Source organism: Solanum dulcamara, chromosome 7 (genome assembly GCF_947179165.1).
Source record: "Solanum dulcamara chromosome 7, daSolDulc1.2, whole genome shotgun sequence".
NCBI classification, from domain to species: domain Eukaryota; kingdom Viridiplantae; phylum Streptophyta; class Magnoliopsida; order Solanales; family Solanaceae; genus Solanum; species Solanum dulcamara.
The window spans coordinates 8,016,802-8,035,491 of record NC_077243.1 but is presented as its reverse complement, the minus strand read 5'-3'; the positions used below and the strand labels follow the sequence as shown (position 1 = coordinate 8,035,491).

General features: G+C 36.1%; 1 protein-coding gene across 1 annotated transcript; it reads left to right on the top strand.

Annotated features, from left to right (window-relative positions):
• The first annotated feature begins 8,511 nt into the window (after positions 1-8,511).
• On the top strand, positions 8,512-11,983 carry LOC129894432 (protein KINESIN LIGHT CHAIN-RELATED 3-like). Its single transcript, XM_055970131.1, has 3 exons — positions 8,512-8,619; positions 8,958-10,991; positions 11,490-11,983. Exons 2-3 carry the CDS (start codon positions 9,016-9,018, stop codon positions 11,704-11,706), a joined length of 2,193 nt encoding a protein of 730 aa, XP_055826106.1. The 5' UTR covers positions 8,512-8,619; positions 8,958-9,015; the 3' UTR covers positions 11,707-11,983.
• The last annotated feature ends 6,707 nt before the right edge of the window (positions 11,984-18,690 follow it).

The window sequence follows — 18,690 nt, the reverse complement described above, 5'->3', positions numbered from 1 at the left end:
ATCTACAGCAGTCACACAAGAACAAGGATGGAGGATAGCTTACCTGAGGAAATACACAGTCAGTCACCAAACAAGAAAATCCACACAGCATCTACAGCTTCAAAGCTCCAACAACAGGAGGATGAACAAAAGAGTCAAAGCAGAAACCAATATAGTGCAAACAGCAGCAAGACAACAGCCACAAGCAGAGGGGAACAAATAATATCAGATGCACAAGATAACATGGTGAAATTTCAAACTCCAGATTTAAACCAAATAGAGCAAGGAAGGGAACACAATAGCCATAACAAAGAAGTGACTTCACAAGAAAATCACAGCTGGTGGGAAATGGAGAGACATATAGAAGAGCAGCAAGAAGAAAATGATAAAGCAAACAGGGAAAATGAAGAAACAACAACAAAAAAAAGAACAGAACAGGAGAGGGAAAATCAAGAGCTCAGTAAGGGGCAACATGAGCAGGGCATATTAACAATATCAAAAATGATTATGAAAAGAGGTAGCAGAGACCTAGATGAACATACCTTAGAGCACAATTTTGAAGCAGCTGTTAGAGCAGGAGATATCTCACCAAAGTATCTCCAAAAAGGAGGAGGAAAAGAAAAAAGAAAGATATCAAGAGAGACAAGTATACCACCTGGAGGTGGAGTTCATACTAGAAGGCAGATTAATAAACTTAATAAACCATGATGAATGCTCTTATATGGAATATTAGGTCAGTCAATACCAAGAAAGCTTTTACAAGGTTGATAAAAATGAATCAAAAACATCATTTTGGATTTATTGGTTTAATGGAACCTTTTCAAGAATCAGACAGGATAGAGGAATATAAAAGAAGGCTGGATATGGAGCATGCAGTGGCTAATATATCAGGTAAGATTTGGGCTTTTGTGGATAATATTTTTGACTATCATGTAATGATGGACCATCAACAACATTTAACCATCAAATTGAGAATTAGAGGAAGTCAAGAGGAGATGCTAATATCACTAGTGTATGCAAAGTGTACTCAAAATGAAAGACTGCAGCTATGGGACTCAATGGAAGATTTATCTTCCTCAGTAAATATTCCATGGATGATTGGGGGTGATTTCAATACAATAACCTCAGAAGATGAGAAACTGGGAGGTCTTCCAGTAACCATCAATGAAATTCTGGATTTCAGAGGGTGCATTCAGAGCTGTGGAATAGCAGACTTGGGGTTTAGTGGCAGCAAATGTACCTGGTGGAATGGTCAAAATGGTGAGGATTGCATCTTCAAGAGATTGGATAGATGCTTGGGTAATCAAATGTTACAAACAAAATATGCTAGTATTGATATCAACCATCTGACCAGGAGTGGGTCAGACCATGCTCCTATGTTAATTTCTTATACAGGAGACAATAGAAGAATCAAAAAACCATTTAAGTTTTTGAACTGGTGGGTAAAGCAGGAAGGTTTTATGGAAATAATTAGATAAAACTGGACAGCTGAGTTTATGGCAAACCCTTTCATTCTTTTTCACCATAAATTGAAAAAAGTGAAAGTAGCTTTGACACAATGGAGTAAAACAACTTTCGGGAACATATTTCAGGAAATTGAAACTCTTGAAGAGATTATTAAAGTAAAGGAAAATCAATTTCAAAATTGTCCAACAGCTACTAATAGACAAGAATTGCATAAAGTCCAAGCTGATTTAAACAAATATCTACACTTAGAGGAAGAATTTTGGAAACAAAAAGCTGGAATGCAGTGGTTCCATGATGGGGATAGAAATACAAAATTTTTCCATGCACATGTACAGGGAAGAAGAAAAAAAATGCAAATCAGAAGAATTCAAGGAGAAGATGGGATTTGGATAGAAGAAGAAGGAGGAATAAGTGCTGAAGCCATCAAATACTACACTGCTCAGTTCACAAAAGAAGAAGATCCGAAGGACTATGAAATTCTGAATCACTTACCCAGAATGATCTTTGAGGAGGACAATGTGATGTTTGAAGCAGAGCCAACTGATGAAGAAGTGAAGGCAGTGGTTTTCCAACTAAATAGTGACAGTGCAGGAGGACCAGATGGTTTTACTGGGGTGTTTTATCAAACCTGTTGGGATATCATTAGACAGGATGTCACCAATATGATAAAGGCTTTCTTCAGTGGTGCAGAATTACCCAGGTTTGTCACTCATACTAATTTGGTCTTAATACCAAAGAAAGATATGGTTAATACCTTCTCTGATATGAGACCAATCAGTTTGAGCAATTTTGTGAATAAAATTTTTTCGAGGCTGTTACATGAGAGATTGGCTGCCAAAGTACCTAATATTATATCTCCCAATCAAGCTGGTTTTGTCAAAAATAGAAGTATTGTGGAGAACATACTATTGACTCAAGAAATAGTATCTGATATAAGGCTAAGAACAAAAGAAGCAAATGTTATTATAAAGCTGGATATGGAAAAAGCATATGACAGGGTATCTTGGTTGTTCTTAACTAAGGTACTCAGACACATGGGTTTCTCAGAAAAGAGCATAGACTTGGTCTATAGAATTGTCAGCAATAACTGGTACTCTGTCTTGGTTAATGGGCAACAACAAGGATTCTTCCAATCTACTAGAGGAGTAAAGCAAGGGGACCCTCTATCCCCTACTTTATTCATACTAGCAGCAGAGGTCTTAACAAGGAGCTTAAATGCACTTCATCATGATATGCAGGTTAAAGGTTTTGGCATGCCTAAATGGAGTCCAAAAATAAATCATCTTGCATATGCTGATGACATGATCATCTTTACTTCAGCAGATATGGTCTCTTTGCAAAGAATAATGAGGATTTTGAGAAAATATGAGCAGACTTCTGGCCAAAAGATTAATATGAACAAAAGTGCTGTTTATATGCATAATAAAGTGGCAGGAGACATCAGTATAATAGTGGAGATTGTCACTGGCATGAATAGAAAAGAATTTCCTTTTATGTATTTGGGATGCCCTATCTATCATTGTAGGAGAAAGAAGGAATTCTTTAATACTTTGACTCTTAAGATCATGAATAGATTACAAGGATGGAAGGGTAAAATGTTATCTTTTGGAGGAAGGGCAATACTTATTAAGCATGTACTTCAAAGCATGCCAATGCACATGCTATCAGCTGTTAATCCCCCTATTGGAATCATCAGACAAATTCACAAAATGTTTGCTCAGTTCTTCTGGAGCAACACAATTGGGGGCAGAAGTAGAAACTGGGTAGCTTGGAATAAGATGTGTGTTCCTACTACAGAAGGAGGCCTAGGTGTTAGATCATTACATGATGTGGCAGTAGCACTGTTTTGTAAGCTATGGTGGAACTTTAGGACAAAACCTTCCCTGTGGAGAGACTTTATGACCAACAAATATTGTAAGAAAGAGCATGCTATAGTGGTGCAATGGAAACAAGGGTCACAGACTTGGAAAAGAATGCTAGAAGCCAGGGACCTAATAGAACACCAAATCTGGTGGCAAGTGAGGAAAGGAGATTCACTTTTCTGGCTTGACAATTGGACTGGATTGGGAGCTTTATACTATGTAAATCCAGGAAATACTTATGATGCAAGTATTCAAAATGTTAAAGAAATAATAGTGCAGGGGAGGTGGAATAGAGAAAAACTTAGGGAAGTACTTGCTAAAGATATTGTTGATCATATAATAGACAATATAACCATACCCAAGGAAGAAAGAGACTTTGATAGACCATGGTGGATTCTAGACACAAGTGGAGAATTTACAATTAAATCAACTTGGGAGTTTATTAGGCAAAGGGGACCAAAACTGGACATTTACAGGTTCATGTGGATAAAGGGTTTACCTTTTAAAATTTCCTTCTTCATGTGGAGATGCTGGAAATACAAAATTCCTACAGATGATGTTTTAAAGAAGATGAACACTAGTCTGGTTTCAAAGTGTTGGTGTTGTATAAATCCTAGAGAAGAGACTATACATCATATTTTCTTAACTTCTGAGACAGCTAAAAGGACTTGGTCCTTTTTCTGTAAGGCTGCAGGAATAAGGATGGAGGGGGTACAACTGCAACAGCTAATTGTGAAATGGTGGATGGCACCAGTTACTAACAGACTAAAACAGGTTTATGCTGCAGTGCCATCAATTATAATGTGGGAACTTTGGAAGAGAAGGAATGGTATCAAGCATGGACATAGAAAGATTAATAGTTCAGTTATATATCTAGTCACAGTTTCTATCCAAAGACTAGTGCAATATAGAAATCCCTCAATTAGAACTATCCCCCCTGGATGGAAAAATCTGATCCAAATGCTAGAGGGAGGCAAGGCAAGAGTGAAGGTAACAAAAGTTAGATGGAATCTACCTCCACATGGGTGGTATGCTTGCAACACAGATGGTGCATCCAGAGGCAACCCAGGGAGGAGTGCATATGGCTACTGTGTGAGAGATGCAGAAGGGAACTTAATATATGCTAAGAGTGAGGAAATTGGCTATGCCACCAGTATAGAAGCAGAAATTGTGGCTCTTTTGGAAGCATTGAAGTACTGTAAAGAGCAGGGACTAAATAAAATCATTTTCCAGACAGATTCCCAAGCTATTCAAAAAATTTTGAATGGAGAATGGAAACCTCCATGGAATATTGCAGGTTGGGTAGATGAAGTGGAGGAATACAAGAGAAATTTGGATGTCATTTTCAAACATACCCTAAGGGAAGCAAATAAACTGGCAGATGCTTTAGCAAATTATGCCATAGATGAGGGTCCCCTGCGGGCTTATTTGTTTGAGGAGTTGAATGCACAGATGAGAAGAATCCTAAATAGTGACAAGAGTCAAATTCCGTATCTAAGAATTAAGAAATGTTGAAGGAAAGGGAGGAAAAAGGAAATGGGAAAGTGGAGACACAGAAAAGGAGAATGAGTTGATGTCTTTACTAATCGTTTGTTCATTTTGCAGGTCTACAAACTACACGTAGTTGAATCAAAGGCAAAGAAGGCATCTCACAACTTTCAGAAAACACACAAAAGCAACAAGATCAACAGAGGAGTACAATACACACCAAAAACAAACAACAACAAATGAGAATCAGAGAAAACCACACTGAGTTTCTTCATCATCTTCAACAATAAGGGGAGAAGAGCACAAAGACGGAATAAGAAGGAAGACAAGGAAAGGTCCACCTTTAAAATAAAAATCGAGGCAACAAACACACATGCAGAGCAATCGGATGTGAATCAGAAAGAATCCATCAAATCTAATGGTCTCCTCATCATCGTCAACACTAAGAGGAGAAGAGCACAAATTATTCAAGGCAACAAACACACATACAGAGCAAACAAGCGGGTGTGAATCAGAAGGAAACCATCATAGCAAATTTTGGCCTCTTCATCATCTTCACAAGAACAGCAGAAATGGCAAGGAACGTCGAAGAAGAAGACGAAAATGGCCATCTCCTGACTATTCAAGGCAACAAACACACATACAGAGCAAACAAGATGGTGTGAATCAGAAGGAAACCATCATAGCAACATATTTTGGCCTCTTCATCATCTTCACAAGAACAGCAAGAATGGCAAAAAGGAGCGAAGAAGCAGATGAAAATGTTCATCTACTGACTATTCAAGGCAACAAACACACATACAGAGCAAACAAACGGGTGAGAATCAGAAGGAAACCAATTTTGGCCTCTTCATCATCTTCAATGGCAAAGAAGATCGAAGAAGAAGAGTAATTAGGGCTCAAAAGGGAAAGTGTGTGTAGGGTAAATGGTACCCAAAATTATCTTTTACCTCTTTTACAAATGAATAAAAGAAAACAATATTTACCAAAAAAAAAAAAAGACATGACATAATTAAAATGAACTTAAATGAAAAAGTAAAAATTCATATAATCATTTCTGACTAGTTTGGAACGGAAAGATACTTATTAATTAGTGATTTTCAAAATGAAAGTAGCTTGGTCAGACGAATTAATAAGCAGGAAATAATGATAAGAATACATGAAGAGCATTTTTTTTTAATATCTTTTTTCCATTATTTCTTACTTTTCCTCAAGAAGGAAAATAAGATGTACTAATTAATCAACTTTTGAGCACCATTAATGGAATATAGCAAAACAAAGTAACCCTTTCTTATTATTGAACTTTACAATCATATAACATCATATCATTATTAATCTATTCCCACTAGATAGGGAATCATGGTTTTTGATTAATTATAGACTATTAGAGGGAAAGTACAAATTATCATAGGATGCCTATCAGTCCAACTCGTGCACAGCTAATTAAACTCACTAACCACCATTATCATGACATTTTTAATTAACTCGGTTTTAGCAATAATTATATATTACAGCGAGGCTTAACCTTTAATATATAATGTAATTACATAAATTATACCTCACTTTAATGTAATAATTATTGGTCCCCGTGGGGTGTTAATTAATTTCACCAACTCTAGAGGAATAATATACTATATAGTAATATGCTTTTCTTTAATATATTCACGAGACATGATTCTGTACTTTACTGCACAATGTTAATTAGATGTTGGCTTTCATGTGAGATATTATATTGTACGTTTCATTAAATGCCCATGGTAATTAATTAAGAACAAAAAGTCACAAGTAGAAAGTGAAAAATAAGCCAAAGTCTAGTACTTTATATTATTAGTTGTTGTGTGGTGCTGAGATGTGGAACAAAGAATTATATTGTTTGTAACAAAGCAACATTATATCATTACATTTAATGTAAAGTTTGTAATGATCACTCTTTTTTTGTTTTAAGTCTTGTTTATGTTATCGTTAGAAATACAACTATATATCGAACATCTATTTTAAGATTTTTGTGCTTTCTTTAATCTTAATACTTTTTTTAATAGTGACAGAGTTAGAATTTTTATTAAGGACCAAAATATGAAGATATGAATACAATAAGAAGTAACATTTATTATATATATATAAAAGAATTTTAATCATGACAATTTTTCATCAAAGAAGATTCGAATGAACCCCTTGACCCTATCTGATTCCGCGCCTTTAATTCTTTTTAAGAGTTTAAAAGAAGAAGTTAAATTGGATGGGAAGCTTGGGGAAATGGAGTTGCTTCACAACTACCGAAGGTTAAGAGGTCAAGCTGGACATGCAAATGTAAGACAAACTTAGAAGCTACTTCAAACCACACACACTCTATTTTATCATGACATGTAACCTTTTAACTCAAAAATGAAAAAAAAAAAGAAAAGAAACTGACAAGTTGTTCTTCAGTCAAGGAAATTACTTTGCTACCCCTTTAAAGTGTGTCATTTTATTAGTATTAATTTTGGACACTAATTCCAACGCAAAACACTATCCATCAACTGTATAATCGTATTTGTCTTAAATTAGATCTTAAACCTAACTCACACTCTAAAAGCTTAACTGACGCCCCAAAAGCTAGCTCAAAGGGACAAGAATTGTCCAAATCTTACAAGAAGTCCACTCATCTCATTAACCACCAATGTAAGACTTTTGTCATTTTTCAACACTCAACCTCGCGCCTAGTGCTTAGCATTTGGTGTGTGTACAATTTTAATTTCGGAGACCCAACATTGAGTGAGATGGATCCTGCTTTGATACTATGTTAAATTAGATTTTAGGCCTAATTCACACCCAAAACCTAGCTCAAAAGAAGGAGATTTGCCCAAGTCTTTTAAGGAGTCCACCCATCTCATTAACCATGAGACTTTTGTCATTCTTCAACAACTTGTCGATAAACTCTTCTAGGTCTAGGCAAGTTAATTTTTTATCAAGTTAATTCTAAAGTATTTATGTAAATCTACCACCCATTTATATTGTCATTTTTTTTTAAAAAAAAGTTATTTGCAGAATACAAATAAAAATATCAATACCTTAACATAAATATATTTTTAAAATTGTTTATCTAAATTATCTTTCATTTTGTATGTTCCATTAAAATAACATAGCACTAAAAATGAATTCGAAAAAAAAAAGTTTTAAGATATTACATCTAATCAAATATATTATTAATTTGTTAAAAGTGAGAGCAACAGGAACAATTTTCGTAGTTCTTAAAAAAAATTAGGTGGTAGATCGTCCAATTTATTTTTGGATGGACACGTGGCAAAGACCCAGATAAACCAGAGACTAATAAGTTGGAAACAGAGCGGCGGTAGCAGGCCAAAATTTGGGGAGAAGTCGCCTTCTCTTTTTCCTCTGACATTCCACCTCTGCAACTTAAATTAATACATCGTTCATCTTAATTTTTGCCATATTTTTTATTGAATATAAAACATTATTATATAAATATTAAGTGGGATGCAATAAAGAATAGTGCTACTATTAAGTAGTTGTAAAATGTGACATTTTATTTATAATGATCTAGAAAAAAAAGTATGTCACTTAAATGAATTGAGACAAACACATTTTTTTCCTACTTATATTATATTAATTCCATCAATGTCCTTGCTCTTTTCCTTAATGTCCAAAATTCCGTCTTTTTCTATCCTCTTCATCAAACACTGTGATCCCAGAGTCCAGACCCAGACAGACCCACCAATAGGATTTAGATTTTTTAATATTTCCTTTTACACTTTGTATTTTATGTCTATATAACTTTCTGAGAACCATTTCATCTTTACTGCTAATGGCTTCTTTCTAAAATAAGGTATGACTCTTTCTCTTATTCTTCTACCAGTCACTTCAACTCTCCGTTGTTAATTTTTTTTTTCATTACTGTTACTAGTCAACCTGTGTTCTGTTCTATTTATATGTGATTACTATTGGGTCTTTGCTTTTAGATGGTTTGTTTTATTACATACTTGATTCTTGCTGTAGCAGTATGCTAAGATCTGTTAAAAAGATTCAATTTTTTTTTTGTCTATTTATGTCTTGTGTGTGGAAAAGGTTGAAAAAAAGGTCAACTTGTTTGTGGCATATCATAGAACATGATGTGTATTGATGGATCTGCTTTGCAATTGACCTAAAAAGAGTTTGTATTTGCAGGTAATTTTATTTAATTTATTGGTGGTTCTTGTTTACTTCTGTGTGTTTTTTCTGGAAGATGCCTGGAGTTGTTATGGATGAAATTCATGAAGTCGGAGAGGTTAAAGAATTGAAGGAAAATGGAAATTCTATACCATCTAAAGAGAATGGGGAGGGGGATTTAGCTCCTCGAAATGGGGGCGTGCAGCATGTAGGTGATGGGGTGATTGAGCCTTCCATTGAGGAACTTTATGAGAATGTGTGTGAGATGCAAAGCTCTGATCAATCTCCATCCAGGGCTAGTTATGGATCAGATGGGGATGAATCTAGGATTGACTCCGAGCTACGCCATCTTGTGGGAGGAGAAATGAGGGAAGTGGAGATAATTGAGGAGGATGATGAGGTGCAGAAGCCAGAGACTGAAGACTCTCGTAGTGATTCTGGCTCTAAGAAGGAAACTTCTGATGAGGTGAAGTTGGATAATTCTCCATCGTCTAGTACAAAGGACCCTTCTTCAGGACAACCTAAGACACCCTCTCAGTTGGAGTTGGAATCAGAAACTTCAGCAAAATCAAATACAAAGGGTAGGAGAGCTTCCCTTGATAAGAAAAATGGAAATAATACTAAGAAGGTAGTTGTGGGAGGTATCTCGAGGAGTAGGCAGAAGAGTTCGCCTGCTTCAGGATCAAAATTGAAGAATGGAACTGAGGACTCGTCTGATTCAGGTTTAGACAATCCTGACCTTGGTCCCTTCCTGCTTAAGCAAGCAAGAGATTTGATATCTTCTGGGGATAATTCCCATAAAGCTCTTGAATTGGCTCATCGAGCAGCGAAATCATTTGAGAAATGTGCCAATGGAAAGCCTAGTTTGGATGTGGTCATGTGTCTGCATGTAACTGCAGCAATATACTGTAATTTGGGACAGTATGATGATGCCATTCCGCTGATAGAGCACTCGTTAGAAATTCCGGTGCTTGAAGAAGGAAAAGAACATGCCCTTGCCAAATTTGCTGGTTATATGCAATTGGGTGATACTTATGCAATGTTGGGCCAACTTGAGAACTCGATTGTTTCTTATACCACCGGTATGGAAATCCAAAGACAAGTGTTGGGAGATAGTGATCCCAGAGTTGGTGAGACTTGTCGATATCTTGCTGAGGCTAATGTTCAGGCTTTGCAGTTTGATGAAGCGGAGAAGCTTTGTCGGATGGCTCTTGACATACATAAAGAGAATGGTTCACCACCTTCACTGGAGGAAACAGCAGACAGGAGGCTGATGGGACTAATTTGTGAGTCAAAGGGAGACCATGAGGCTGCTCTCGAGCATCTTGTTCTGGCCAGTATGGCCATGGTAGCCAATGGGCAGGAATCTGAGGTGGCATCTGTTGATTGTAGCATTGGAGACACATATTTGTCTCTGAATAGGTATGATGAAGCCATTTTCGCTTACCAAAAGGCACTCACAGCTCTCAAGTCTAGCAAAGGAGAAAACCATCCTGCAGTTGCTTCTGTTTTTGTCCGTTTGGCTGACTTGTACAACAGGACGGGAAAGCTAAGGGACTCAAAGTCATACTGTGAGAATGCCCTCAGAATATATGGGAAGCCCATACCTGGGATTGCTCCAGAGGAGATTGCTAGTGGTCTTACTGATGTTTCTGCTATTTATGAGTCGATGAATGAGCTTGATCAGGCACTCAAATTGCTACAGAAAGCAATGAAGATTTATAACAATGCCCCTGGGCAGCAGAATACCATAGCGGGTATTGAAGCTCAAATGGGGGTGATCTATTATATGTTAGGAAAGTATTCTGAATCGTATAACTCCTTTAAAAGTGCCATTTCAAAGCTCAGAGCAAGTGGAGAGAAGAAATCAGCATTCTTCGGGGTCGCCCTTAACCAAATGGGGCTTGCTTGTGTACAGCGGTATGCAATAAATGAGGCGGTCGAATTGTTTGAAGAATCAAAGGGCATTCTGGAGCAAGAATATGGACCTTATCACCCTGAGACGTTGGGAGTGTACAGCAACCTTGCTGGCACATATGATGCTGTTGGCAGGTATGCTAATCGCTACATCTACTAACTTTGCAATTCCTTTAGAGAAGCACCATATTTACTTTGTCATTTACCTGGTGTAATTTGTTATGTTCTTGAGAGCTTAAACATTTGACTTATTTTGTTTTATTATCTGAAATTCATATGATTTTTTCTTCTGTTTTACGATTTTGCATGCTAAACTCGGTAGGGGCAGTTTTCTTCTTCTACTCTCTGCTTTGTAATGAAATCCCATCTTTGAGGCGTTGATCTAGTTTGAGACTTGCTATTTGCATAGATGAAAACTGGACATTTATAAGACAGTTCCCTCCCCAAGAAAGTAATAAAATTTATCGAAGTTTTCCAATCAAGTCAAACGGGTTTAGTTTAACTAGGAGCAAGTATCTGCTAAGAAGTATTTATTGGCAGTCAACACAAAAAGTGTGTTCGTCGTTATGAATCATGATTCTGTAATGCATGTCTGTTTTTCCAACTACATGGTGATCTCGATATGCTTTGCAGGTTGGATGAGGCTATTGAAATATTGGAATACATTGTTGGAGTGAGAGAGGAAAAGCTAGGGACAGCAAATCCAGACGTTGATGACGAAAAGAAAAGGTTGGCTGAGCTGCTAAAGGAAGCTGGTAGGGTTCGAAATAGAAAAGCCAGATCACTAGAGAATCTACTCAATGCTAATCACCGTCCTAATACTATAAATAATGATTTGATTATAGTATGATTATGAACACAATGTACATGAAATTAAATATTTTGATATATTTATCAGTGTCAACAAAAAGGTATAGGTTGAAGGCTTTATTATTGAATCTTATTCTGGCATGGATTGGCATAATGCTAAATGGAGGCATCTTGATGACAAAGTTGTTGTATTGGTCAAAATTGGTTTTGTTTGTTTTCAGATTCATTGATAAATTAATTGTGCCCAGTTGTTGTAACTCTGTAATCATTTGTATATCATTATAGAATGAAAGAATAATACTTTTTATACACCATTACAGTTTTTGAGCATTTTAAAGAGCTGTCCTTGAGAGAAATACTATACAATTATTTACAGTTCAATTAGATAAGAGTATCCTTGAAACTAAAGTTGTTTTTCTGTTTCTCCCACCCCACCCCTGAACAAAAGCCAAATACAACAAAAACTGACATTAACTCCAATAAGTTGGAGTATGCTAATATGAATGCTCACTGTTCATGTCGCTCCAGCTAAGTCCATCTCAGTCTAGTAAACAGTAACAGATAAATGCCAAATATATGAGTATTATCTGGTTGGCACCATGCCAACCCCATGATTCAGCAATCACCAAAGTTTGGTTGGTGGAATTGGAATGTAGACAGTTGTAAATTACTTGTCTTTTCATTGTCACTTCAAAGTCTAAAACAAATAGCTGTACTGTCTGGATGATGATTCTTGATCTTCTCTTGAGTGAAGTTCTCTGTTACTTAGAAAAATAGAAATTCCAACTAATAGTACTTCCAGAGAATTCTTTTATGCAGATAGTAACATACAACATAGACCTTAGTCAAAAATAACATAAATAGATTCTTATCACCTACTTAAATTACAGGAATTCTGCCAGCCTGGTTATATCTAATGTTACTAAGGGTGTGTTAAGTAGACTAGGAGCCCGTTTGGATTGGCTTTAAGTTGGTCAAAACCAACTTAAAGCCCCTTTTTAGCTTTTGGACGTGTTTGACTAATGCTGACTTTAAGCCATAAAGTTCTTAAAGTCAGTCAAAAATGAAAAGTTAGGATTCCTAACTTTTTTTTCCAAAGTGCTTAAAGTCATTTTCTTTGACCATGGAAATTACTTTTATATCCTTTATATTTTAACTAAATTCTCAAACTATCTTTTTTTATTATTTTAACCCTAAAATTCACATCATAAGCACTTTTATCCAAACGCTCAACTGCTTATTTATAAAAATAACTTTCAGCACTTCAAAGTTCTAAAAGCACTTTATACATAAAAGTTATTTTTTTTAAGCCCATCCAAACGGGCTCTAGAATGTTTTTCAATTTTTTCATGTTTAGTTGGTCAAAATATTTTGAAAAACATTTTTATGGGAAAAAAATGACAAATCTTGTTTGGAAATTAAAAAAACAAATTTCATAAGTGACTTACCATGCTAATTGTCTCTTCCCACCTAGCATCCCTATCCCACCACCAACTCACCCCCACCCATTCCACCTTTGCCCTTATAGTAAGAAAAACCATTTATTTTTTCAGGAAAAACATTTTTCTTTCGTACCAAACACATCCTAAAACAATGGTTCCTAGCTGGAAAATGGAGGTATGGTCATAATTATAAGATGTTGAGGTTAGATGAAAATAAAAATAAAAATAGGAGCTAAGAAGTCCCCATCTGTTCCAGCTAGAAATGGTATATAGTGGCTCCATGTTATTTTAGATCTAATGTGTATATACTTGATGTTCATGAATTTGGTCCCCCATACCCTTTGCTTTTACTTCAACAAAAACAATATTAGATGGTGGGTCTTTTAGATTTGTTGGGACCTGGTTTTCATGGTAAAACTTTTCTATGGGAATTAACTTCTCTAGCCAAATTCACAATAATTGAACCATAGATACTTTGAACATACGCAGCAACTTTTGATCGAAAAAAAACTCGTAGATACCGTCCACCTTTTGACAGGAAAAAGAATGCGTAAAATTTTTAAGCGTTTTCTTTCTCCTATAAATAAAGGGCCTCGTGCCCTCATTTAATTCAATTCAAAAAAAGAGAGTAAGAAAAAAAAAGAGTTATACACCAAGATAAATATTGTATTTTTGAGTGTCCTCTTTAGTAGTTGTTCATTTTATAAGAGAGAAGTATTAATTATTGTTTTCTCCTTGTATTTGAGAGCAGTGTACTCCCATATTATCATAGCAAAATTTTTCTACCCCGTGTTTTTTCCCCTCTATCTGTTTGAGGGATTTCCACATAAAATTCTCGTGTCCAACTTATTTTCACTATTTATTATCATATCAAACTTTAGTTGTAGTGCTTCCTCCCCCAACAGTGGTATCAAAGCTCTCGGTTATTCTGTCTATTTTATACGAAGGTACTATATGTGAATAGTAATTTTCGTGAATAGTAAAATTCGGTAAAAAGTACTATTCACATGAATAACAAATTTCGGTGACGGTATATTTTGTCACGATTGTTCGCAAAAATATTCAGAAATGATCTAGAAGGGTGTGAAGCAAATAACAATGTCGAATACAATAAAGTTTGACGTTGAAAAATTCAATGGGACTAATTTCTCATTGTGAAAAATGAAAATAAAAGCGATATTGAGAAAGGACAATTGCTTAGCTACAATTGAAGGCAGGCCCACACACTTTACTGATGATAGCAAGTGGAACGACATAGACAACAACGCAGTTGCTGATCTACACTTGGCACTAGCTGATCAAGTGTTGTCTAGTGTGGCTGAAAAACAGACGGCGAAGGAAATATGAGATACTCTTACAGGATTGTATGAGGCCAAGTCTTTTCATATAAAAATCGTCTTAAAAAGAAGATTGTATATTCTTCGAATGGCAGAGTCCATGTCAGTTATTGAACACATTAATACTTTGAATACTCTATTTTCGCAACCTACAACAATGGGTTGTAAAATAGAGGGGACTGAATGTGCGGAGCTTCTACTTCAAAGTCTGTCTGACTCGTATGATCAACTCATCATCAACCTGACGAACAATACAGACAGTCTAGTTTTCAATGAAATTGCAGTCGCTGTCTTAGAAGAAGAAAATCGGCGCAAAAATAAGAAAGACAGACAAGCAAGTTCGCAGCAAGCTGAAGCTTTGATGATGGTTAGAGGAAGACCAATGGAACGTGGCCCCAGTGGGAGTCACAATCATGGTAGATCTCAATCAAGAAGTAAGAAGAATATCAAGTGTTACAACTGTGGCAAGAAAGGGCACTTCAAGAAAAATTATCGGTTCAAGAAGAAGAGTGATCACCCTGAGCCATCAAATGCTCAAGGAAATATTGCAAGTACCTTGGATGATGGAGATATTTTATGTAGTGAAGCAATATCAAATATTGAAGGCAGAAAACATTTCACTGGTGTCTGGATCATGGACATAGGAGCAACATGGCACGTGACTTCCTGAATAGAATGATTCCACCAATATAATCCTATCTTAGGAGGGTCTGTGTTCATGGGAGTCATGCTTTGGATGTTATTGGTATTGATTTCATCAAAATAAAGATGTATGATGGCACGATACGCACCATCCATGAGGTACGATATGTAAAAGACTTGAGAAAGAATCTATTGTCTTTGGGACAATTAGATGATAATGGATGTTCATATAAGACTCATGGTGGAGTCATGAAAATATCCAAATGAGCGCTTGTAGTGATGAAAGCAGAAAAACGTGCTGCAAATCTATATGTGTTTAAAGGTGAAACACACCAAGAAGAAGAAACGTCAACCGCATCAGCAAGTTCATTTGAAGAATCAACGATGATATGGCATCGTAAATTTGATCATATATCAGAACAAGGTTTGAGGATTCTTGCTGAGCAAAAGCTTCTTCCAGGGCTCAAAAAGATTTCACTACCCTTTTGTGAGCATTGTATTACCAGCAAGCAAAATAGACTGAAGTTTAGCAGTTCCTCTGCTAGAAGCAAGGAAATATTAGATTTGGTCCACTTTGATGTCTGGAAAGCACCAGTGGAGTCCCTAGGAGAAGCGAAATATTTCGTGTCATTTATCGACAATTACTCCAGAAGAAGTTGGGTGTATCCAATCAAGAGAAAGATAGATGTTTTTTCGGTTTTCAAAGAATTCAAAGCGCGAGTGGAACTTGAATCTGAGAAAAAGATCAAGTGTTTAAGGACAAATAATAAAGGAGAATACACTAGTGATGAATTTGATAACTTTTGTAATCAAGAAGGTATTAAACGACAGTTCACGGTGGCATATACTCCACAATAAAATGAAGTAGCAAATGGGATGAACAGAACCTTGTTGGAACGGACAAGATCTATGTTGACAATTGCAGGATTGGAAAAATCATTCTGGGCAGAAGCAGTTAAAATCGCCTGTTTTGTGATCAATCGGTCACTATCAACCGCAATTGATCTGAAAACGCTAATAAAGAAGTGGACAGGAAAACCAACTGATTATTCTCGCTTACATATATTCAGAAGTCCTGCTTATATTATGTACAACACCCAAGAAAAATTAAAGTTGGATCCAAAATCTAGGAAATGCATTTTCTTAGGGTATGCTGATGGAGTCAAGGGGTATCGCTTGTGGGATCTCATTGCCTGCAAGGTGGTAATCAGCAGGGATATTGTATTTGTTGAAAACAAGATACAAACAAAAGAAGGTAGCACTTCAAAAGAAAAATCAGAGACTACTACAGTTGAAGTTGAAGAAATAAAAGAAGTTTCAGTTTCTTCTGAAGCAGCACCAGAGCACGAAGAACAAGAGCAAACTGAGATCGAAACTCCACAAGTTCGACGGTCAACTAGGGAGAGAAGAGAACCAGCTTGACACTTAGATTATTCTATGGAGGGCAATGTGTGCTATATTTGACTTTTACTTGGAGCAGTTAGATGTCAAAACTGCATTTCTTCATGGAGAACTTGAAGAAGAAATTTACATGCTCCACCCAGAAGGTTTTGAATTACAGGGAAAAGAGAACTTGATTTGCAGATTGAACAACTCTCTATATGGTTTCAAACAGGCGTCGAGGTGTTGGTATAAGAGATTTGATTCCTTCATTATAGGCCTTGGATACAATAGACATAGTTCAGATCCTTGTGCTTATTACAAGAGATTTGGTGATGACGTTTTTGTTAATTTGCTGTTGTATGTTGATGACATGTTGGTAGCAGGCCCCAACAAAGATCGTCTTACAAATTTAAAGGCACAGTTGGCTAGAGAGTTTGAAATGAAGGACTTGGACCAACAAACAAGATTCTAGGGATGCAAATTCACCGAGACAGAAATAATAGGAATATTTGGCTTTCTCAAAAGAACTACTTGAGGAAAATTTTGAGACGCTTCAAGATACAAGACTGTAAGTCAATTTCTACCCCACTTCCTATTAATTTCAAGTTATTCTCAAGTATGAGTCCTAGCAATGAAGCAGAGAGAATGGAGATGTCTCGAGTACCGTATGCATCAGCAGTGGGAAGTTTAATATTCGTCATGGTATGTACAAGACCTGACATTGCACAAGCAGTGAGAGTGGTTAGTCGATACATTGCTAATCCTGGTAGAGAGCATTGGAATACTGTTAAGAGAATCCTGAGATATATCAAGGATACCTCAGATGTTGCAATGTGTTATGGAGGATTAGACTTTACTGTTAAAGGTTATGTTGATTCAGATTATACAGGTGATCTTGATAAAAGCAAGTCCACCACAGGTTATGTGTTTACTCTTGCTGGAGGAGCTGTAAGCTGGGTTTCAAAACTTCAATCTATCGTGGCTACATCTACGACGGAAGTAGAATATGTAGCAGCTACACAAGCTAGCAAAGAGGCAATATGGATGCAGATGTTACTGAAGGAGCTCGGGCACAAACAAGAGAAGGTTGCTCTGTTTTGTGACAGTCAGAACGCTTTGCATCTTGCAAAGAATCCGATATTTCATTCAAGGACAAAGCACATACGAGTTCAGTATCACTTTGTTCGTGAGAAGGTGGAAGAAGACAGTGTGGATATTCAGAAAATTCACACTAATGACAACCTTGCAGATATGTTTACGAAGCCAATCAACAATAATAAGTTTAAATGGTGTCAATCTTCTATTGGCCTAGCAGAAACGCAACATTGCAGTAATTGGGTAGAAAGGATGGTATGAAGACTTAATTGATTCTTAATTAAATCTTCAAGTGGGAGAATGCAACAAAAGTCAAAAAAGTAGGGAAAAGAAAAGTCAAAAAGGAAGAAACATACGCAACAACTTTTGACAGAAAAAAAAATGCGTAGAAACCGTCCAACTTTTGACAGGAAAAAGAACTCGTAAAATTTTTACGCGTTTTATTCCTCCTTTAAATAGAGGGCCTCATGCTCTCATTTAATTCAATTCAAAAAAAGGAGAGTAAGAATACACAAGAAGTTATACACCAAGATAAATATTGTATTCTTGAGTGTCCTCTTTAGTAGTTGTTCCTTTTACAAGAGAGAAATATTATTTGTTGTTTTCTCCTTGTATTTGAGAGCAGTGTACTCCATATTATCGTAGTAAAATCCTTCTACCCCGTGGTTTTTCTCCTCTATCTGTTTGAAGGGTTTCCGCGTAAAATTCTCGCGTCTAATTTATTTTTACTATTTATTATAATATCAAACTTTAGTTGTTGTGATTTCTCCCCTATATCCTTTTCCTTTCTTCTATGTAGATCCAAATGTGATACTGTATTAAAAGTGACAAAATGACAAAAATTGTCCCTTATTCTTGGGATATGATATTTCAACACAATCCCTTAAATATATTCTGAGCAGTTTTGGTCCTTAAATTTTGTCCGAAGTGAGTATTTTTTTTTTATCTTTGTCAAATATTAACAAACTTTAATTTAATTATGGGAAACTAACATTTGAAAGTGATATTTTGTTCAATTTTCTGATATTTGGTTTATTTCTAGTGTCCGGTATAGTTTTTTTGAAATAGAGTAAGAGTTATTGCATCTAAACTTAAAGATAATTTTAATATTAAATTACTATTCGC

What these genes read in the sequence shown, in the direction of transcription:
- LOC129894432 (XM_055970131.1), top strand. Translation starts at nt 9,016, where the DNA reads ATGCCTGGAGTTGTTATGGATGAAATTCATGAAGTCGGAGAGGTTAAA. An exon ending in ACATATGATGCTGTTGGCAG is followed by an intron (nt 10,992 to 11,489) that starts GTATGCTAATCG and finishes TATGCTTTGCAG; the next exon opens with GTTGGATGAGGCTATTGAAA.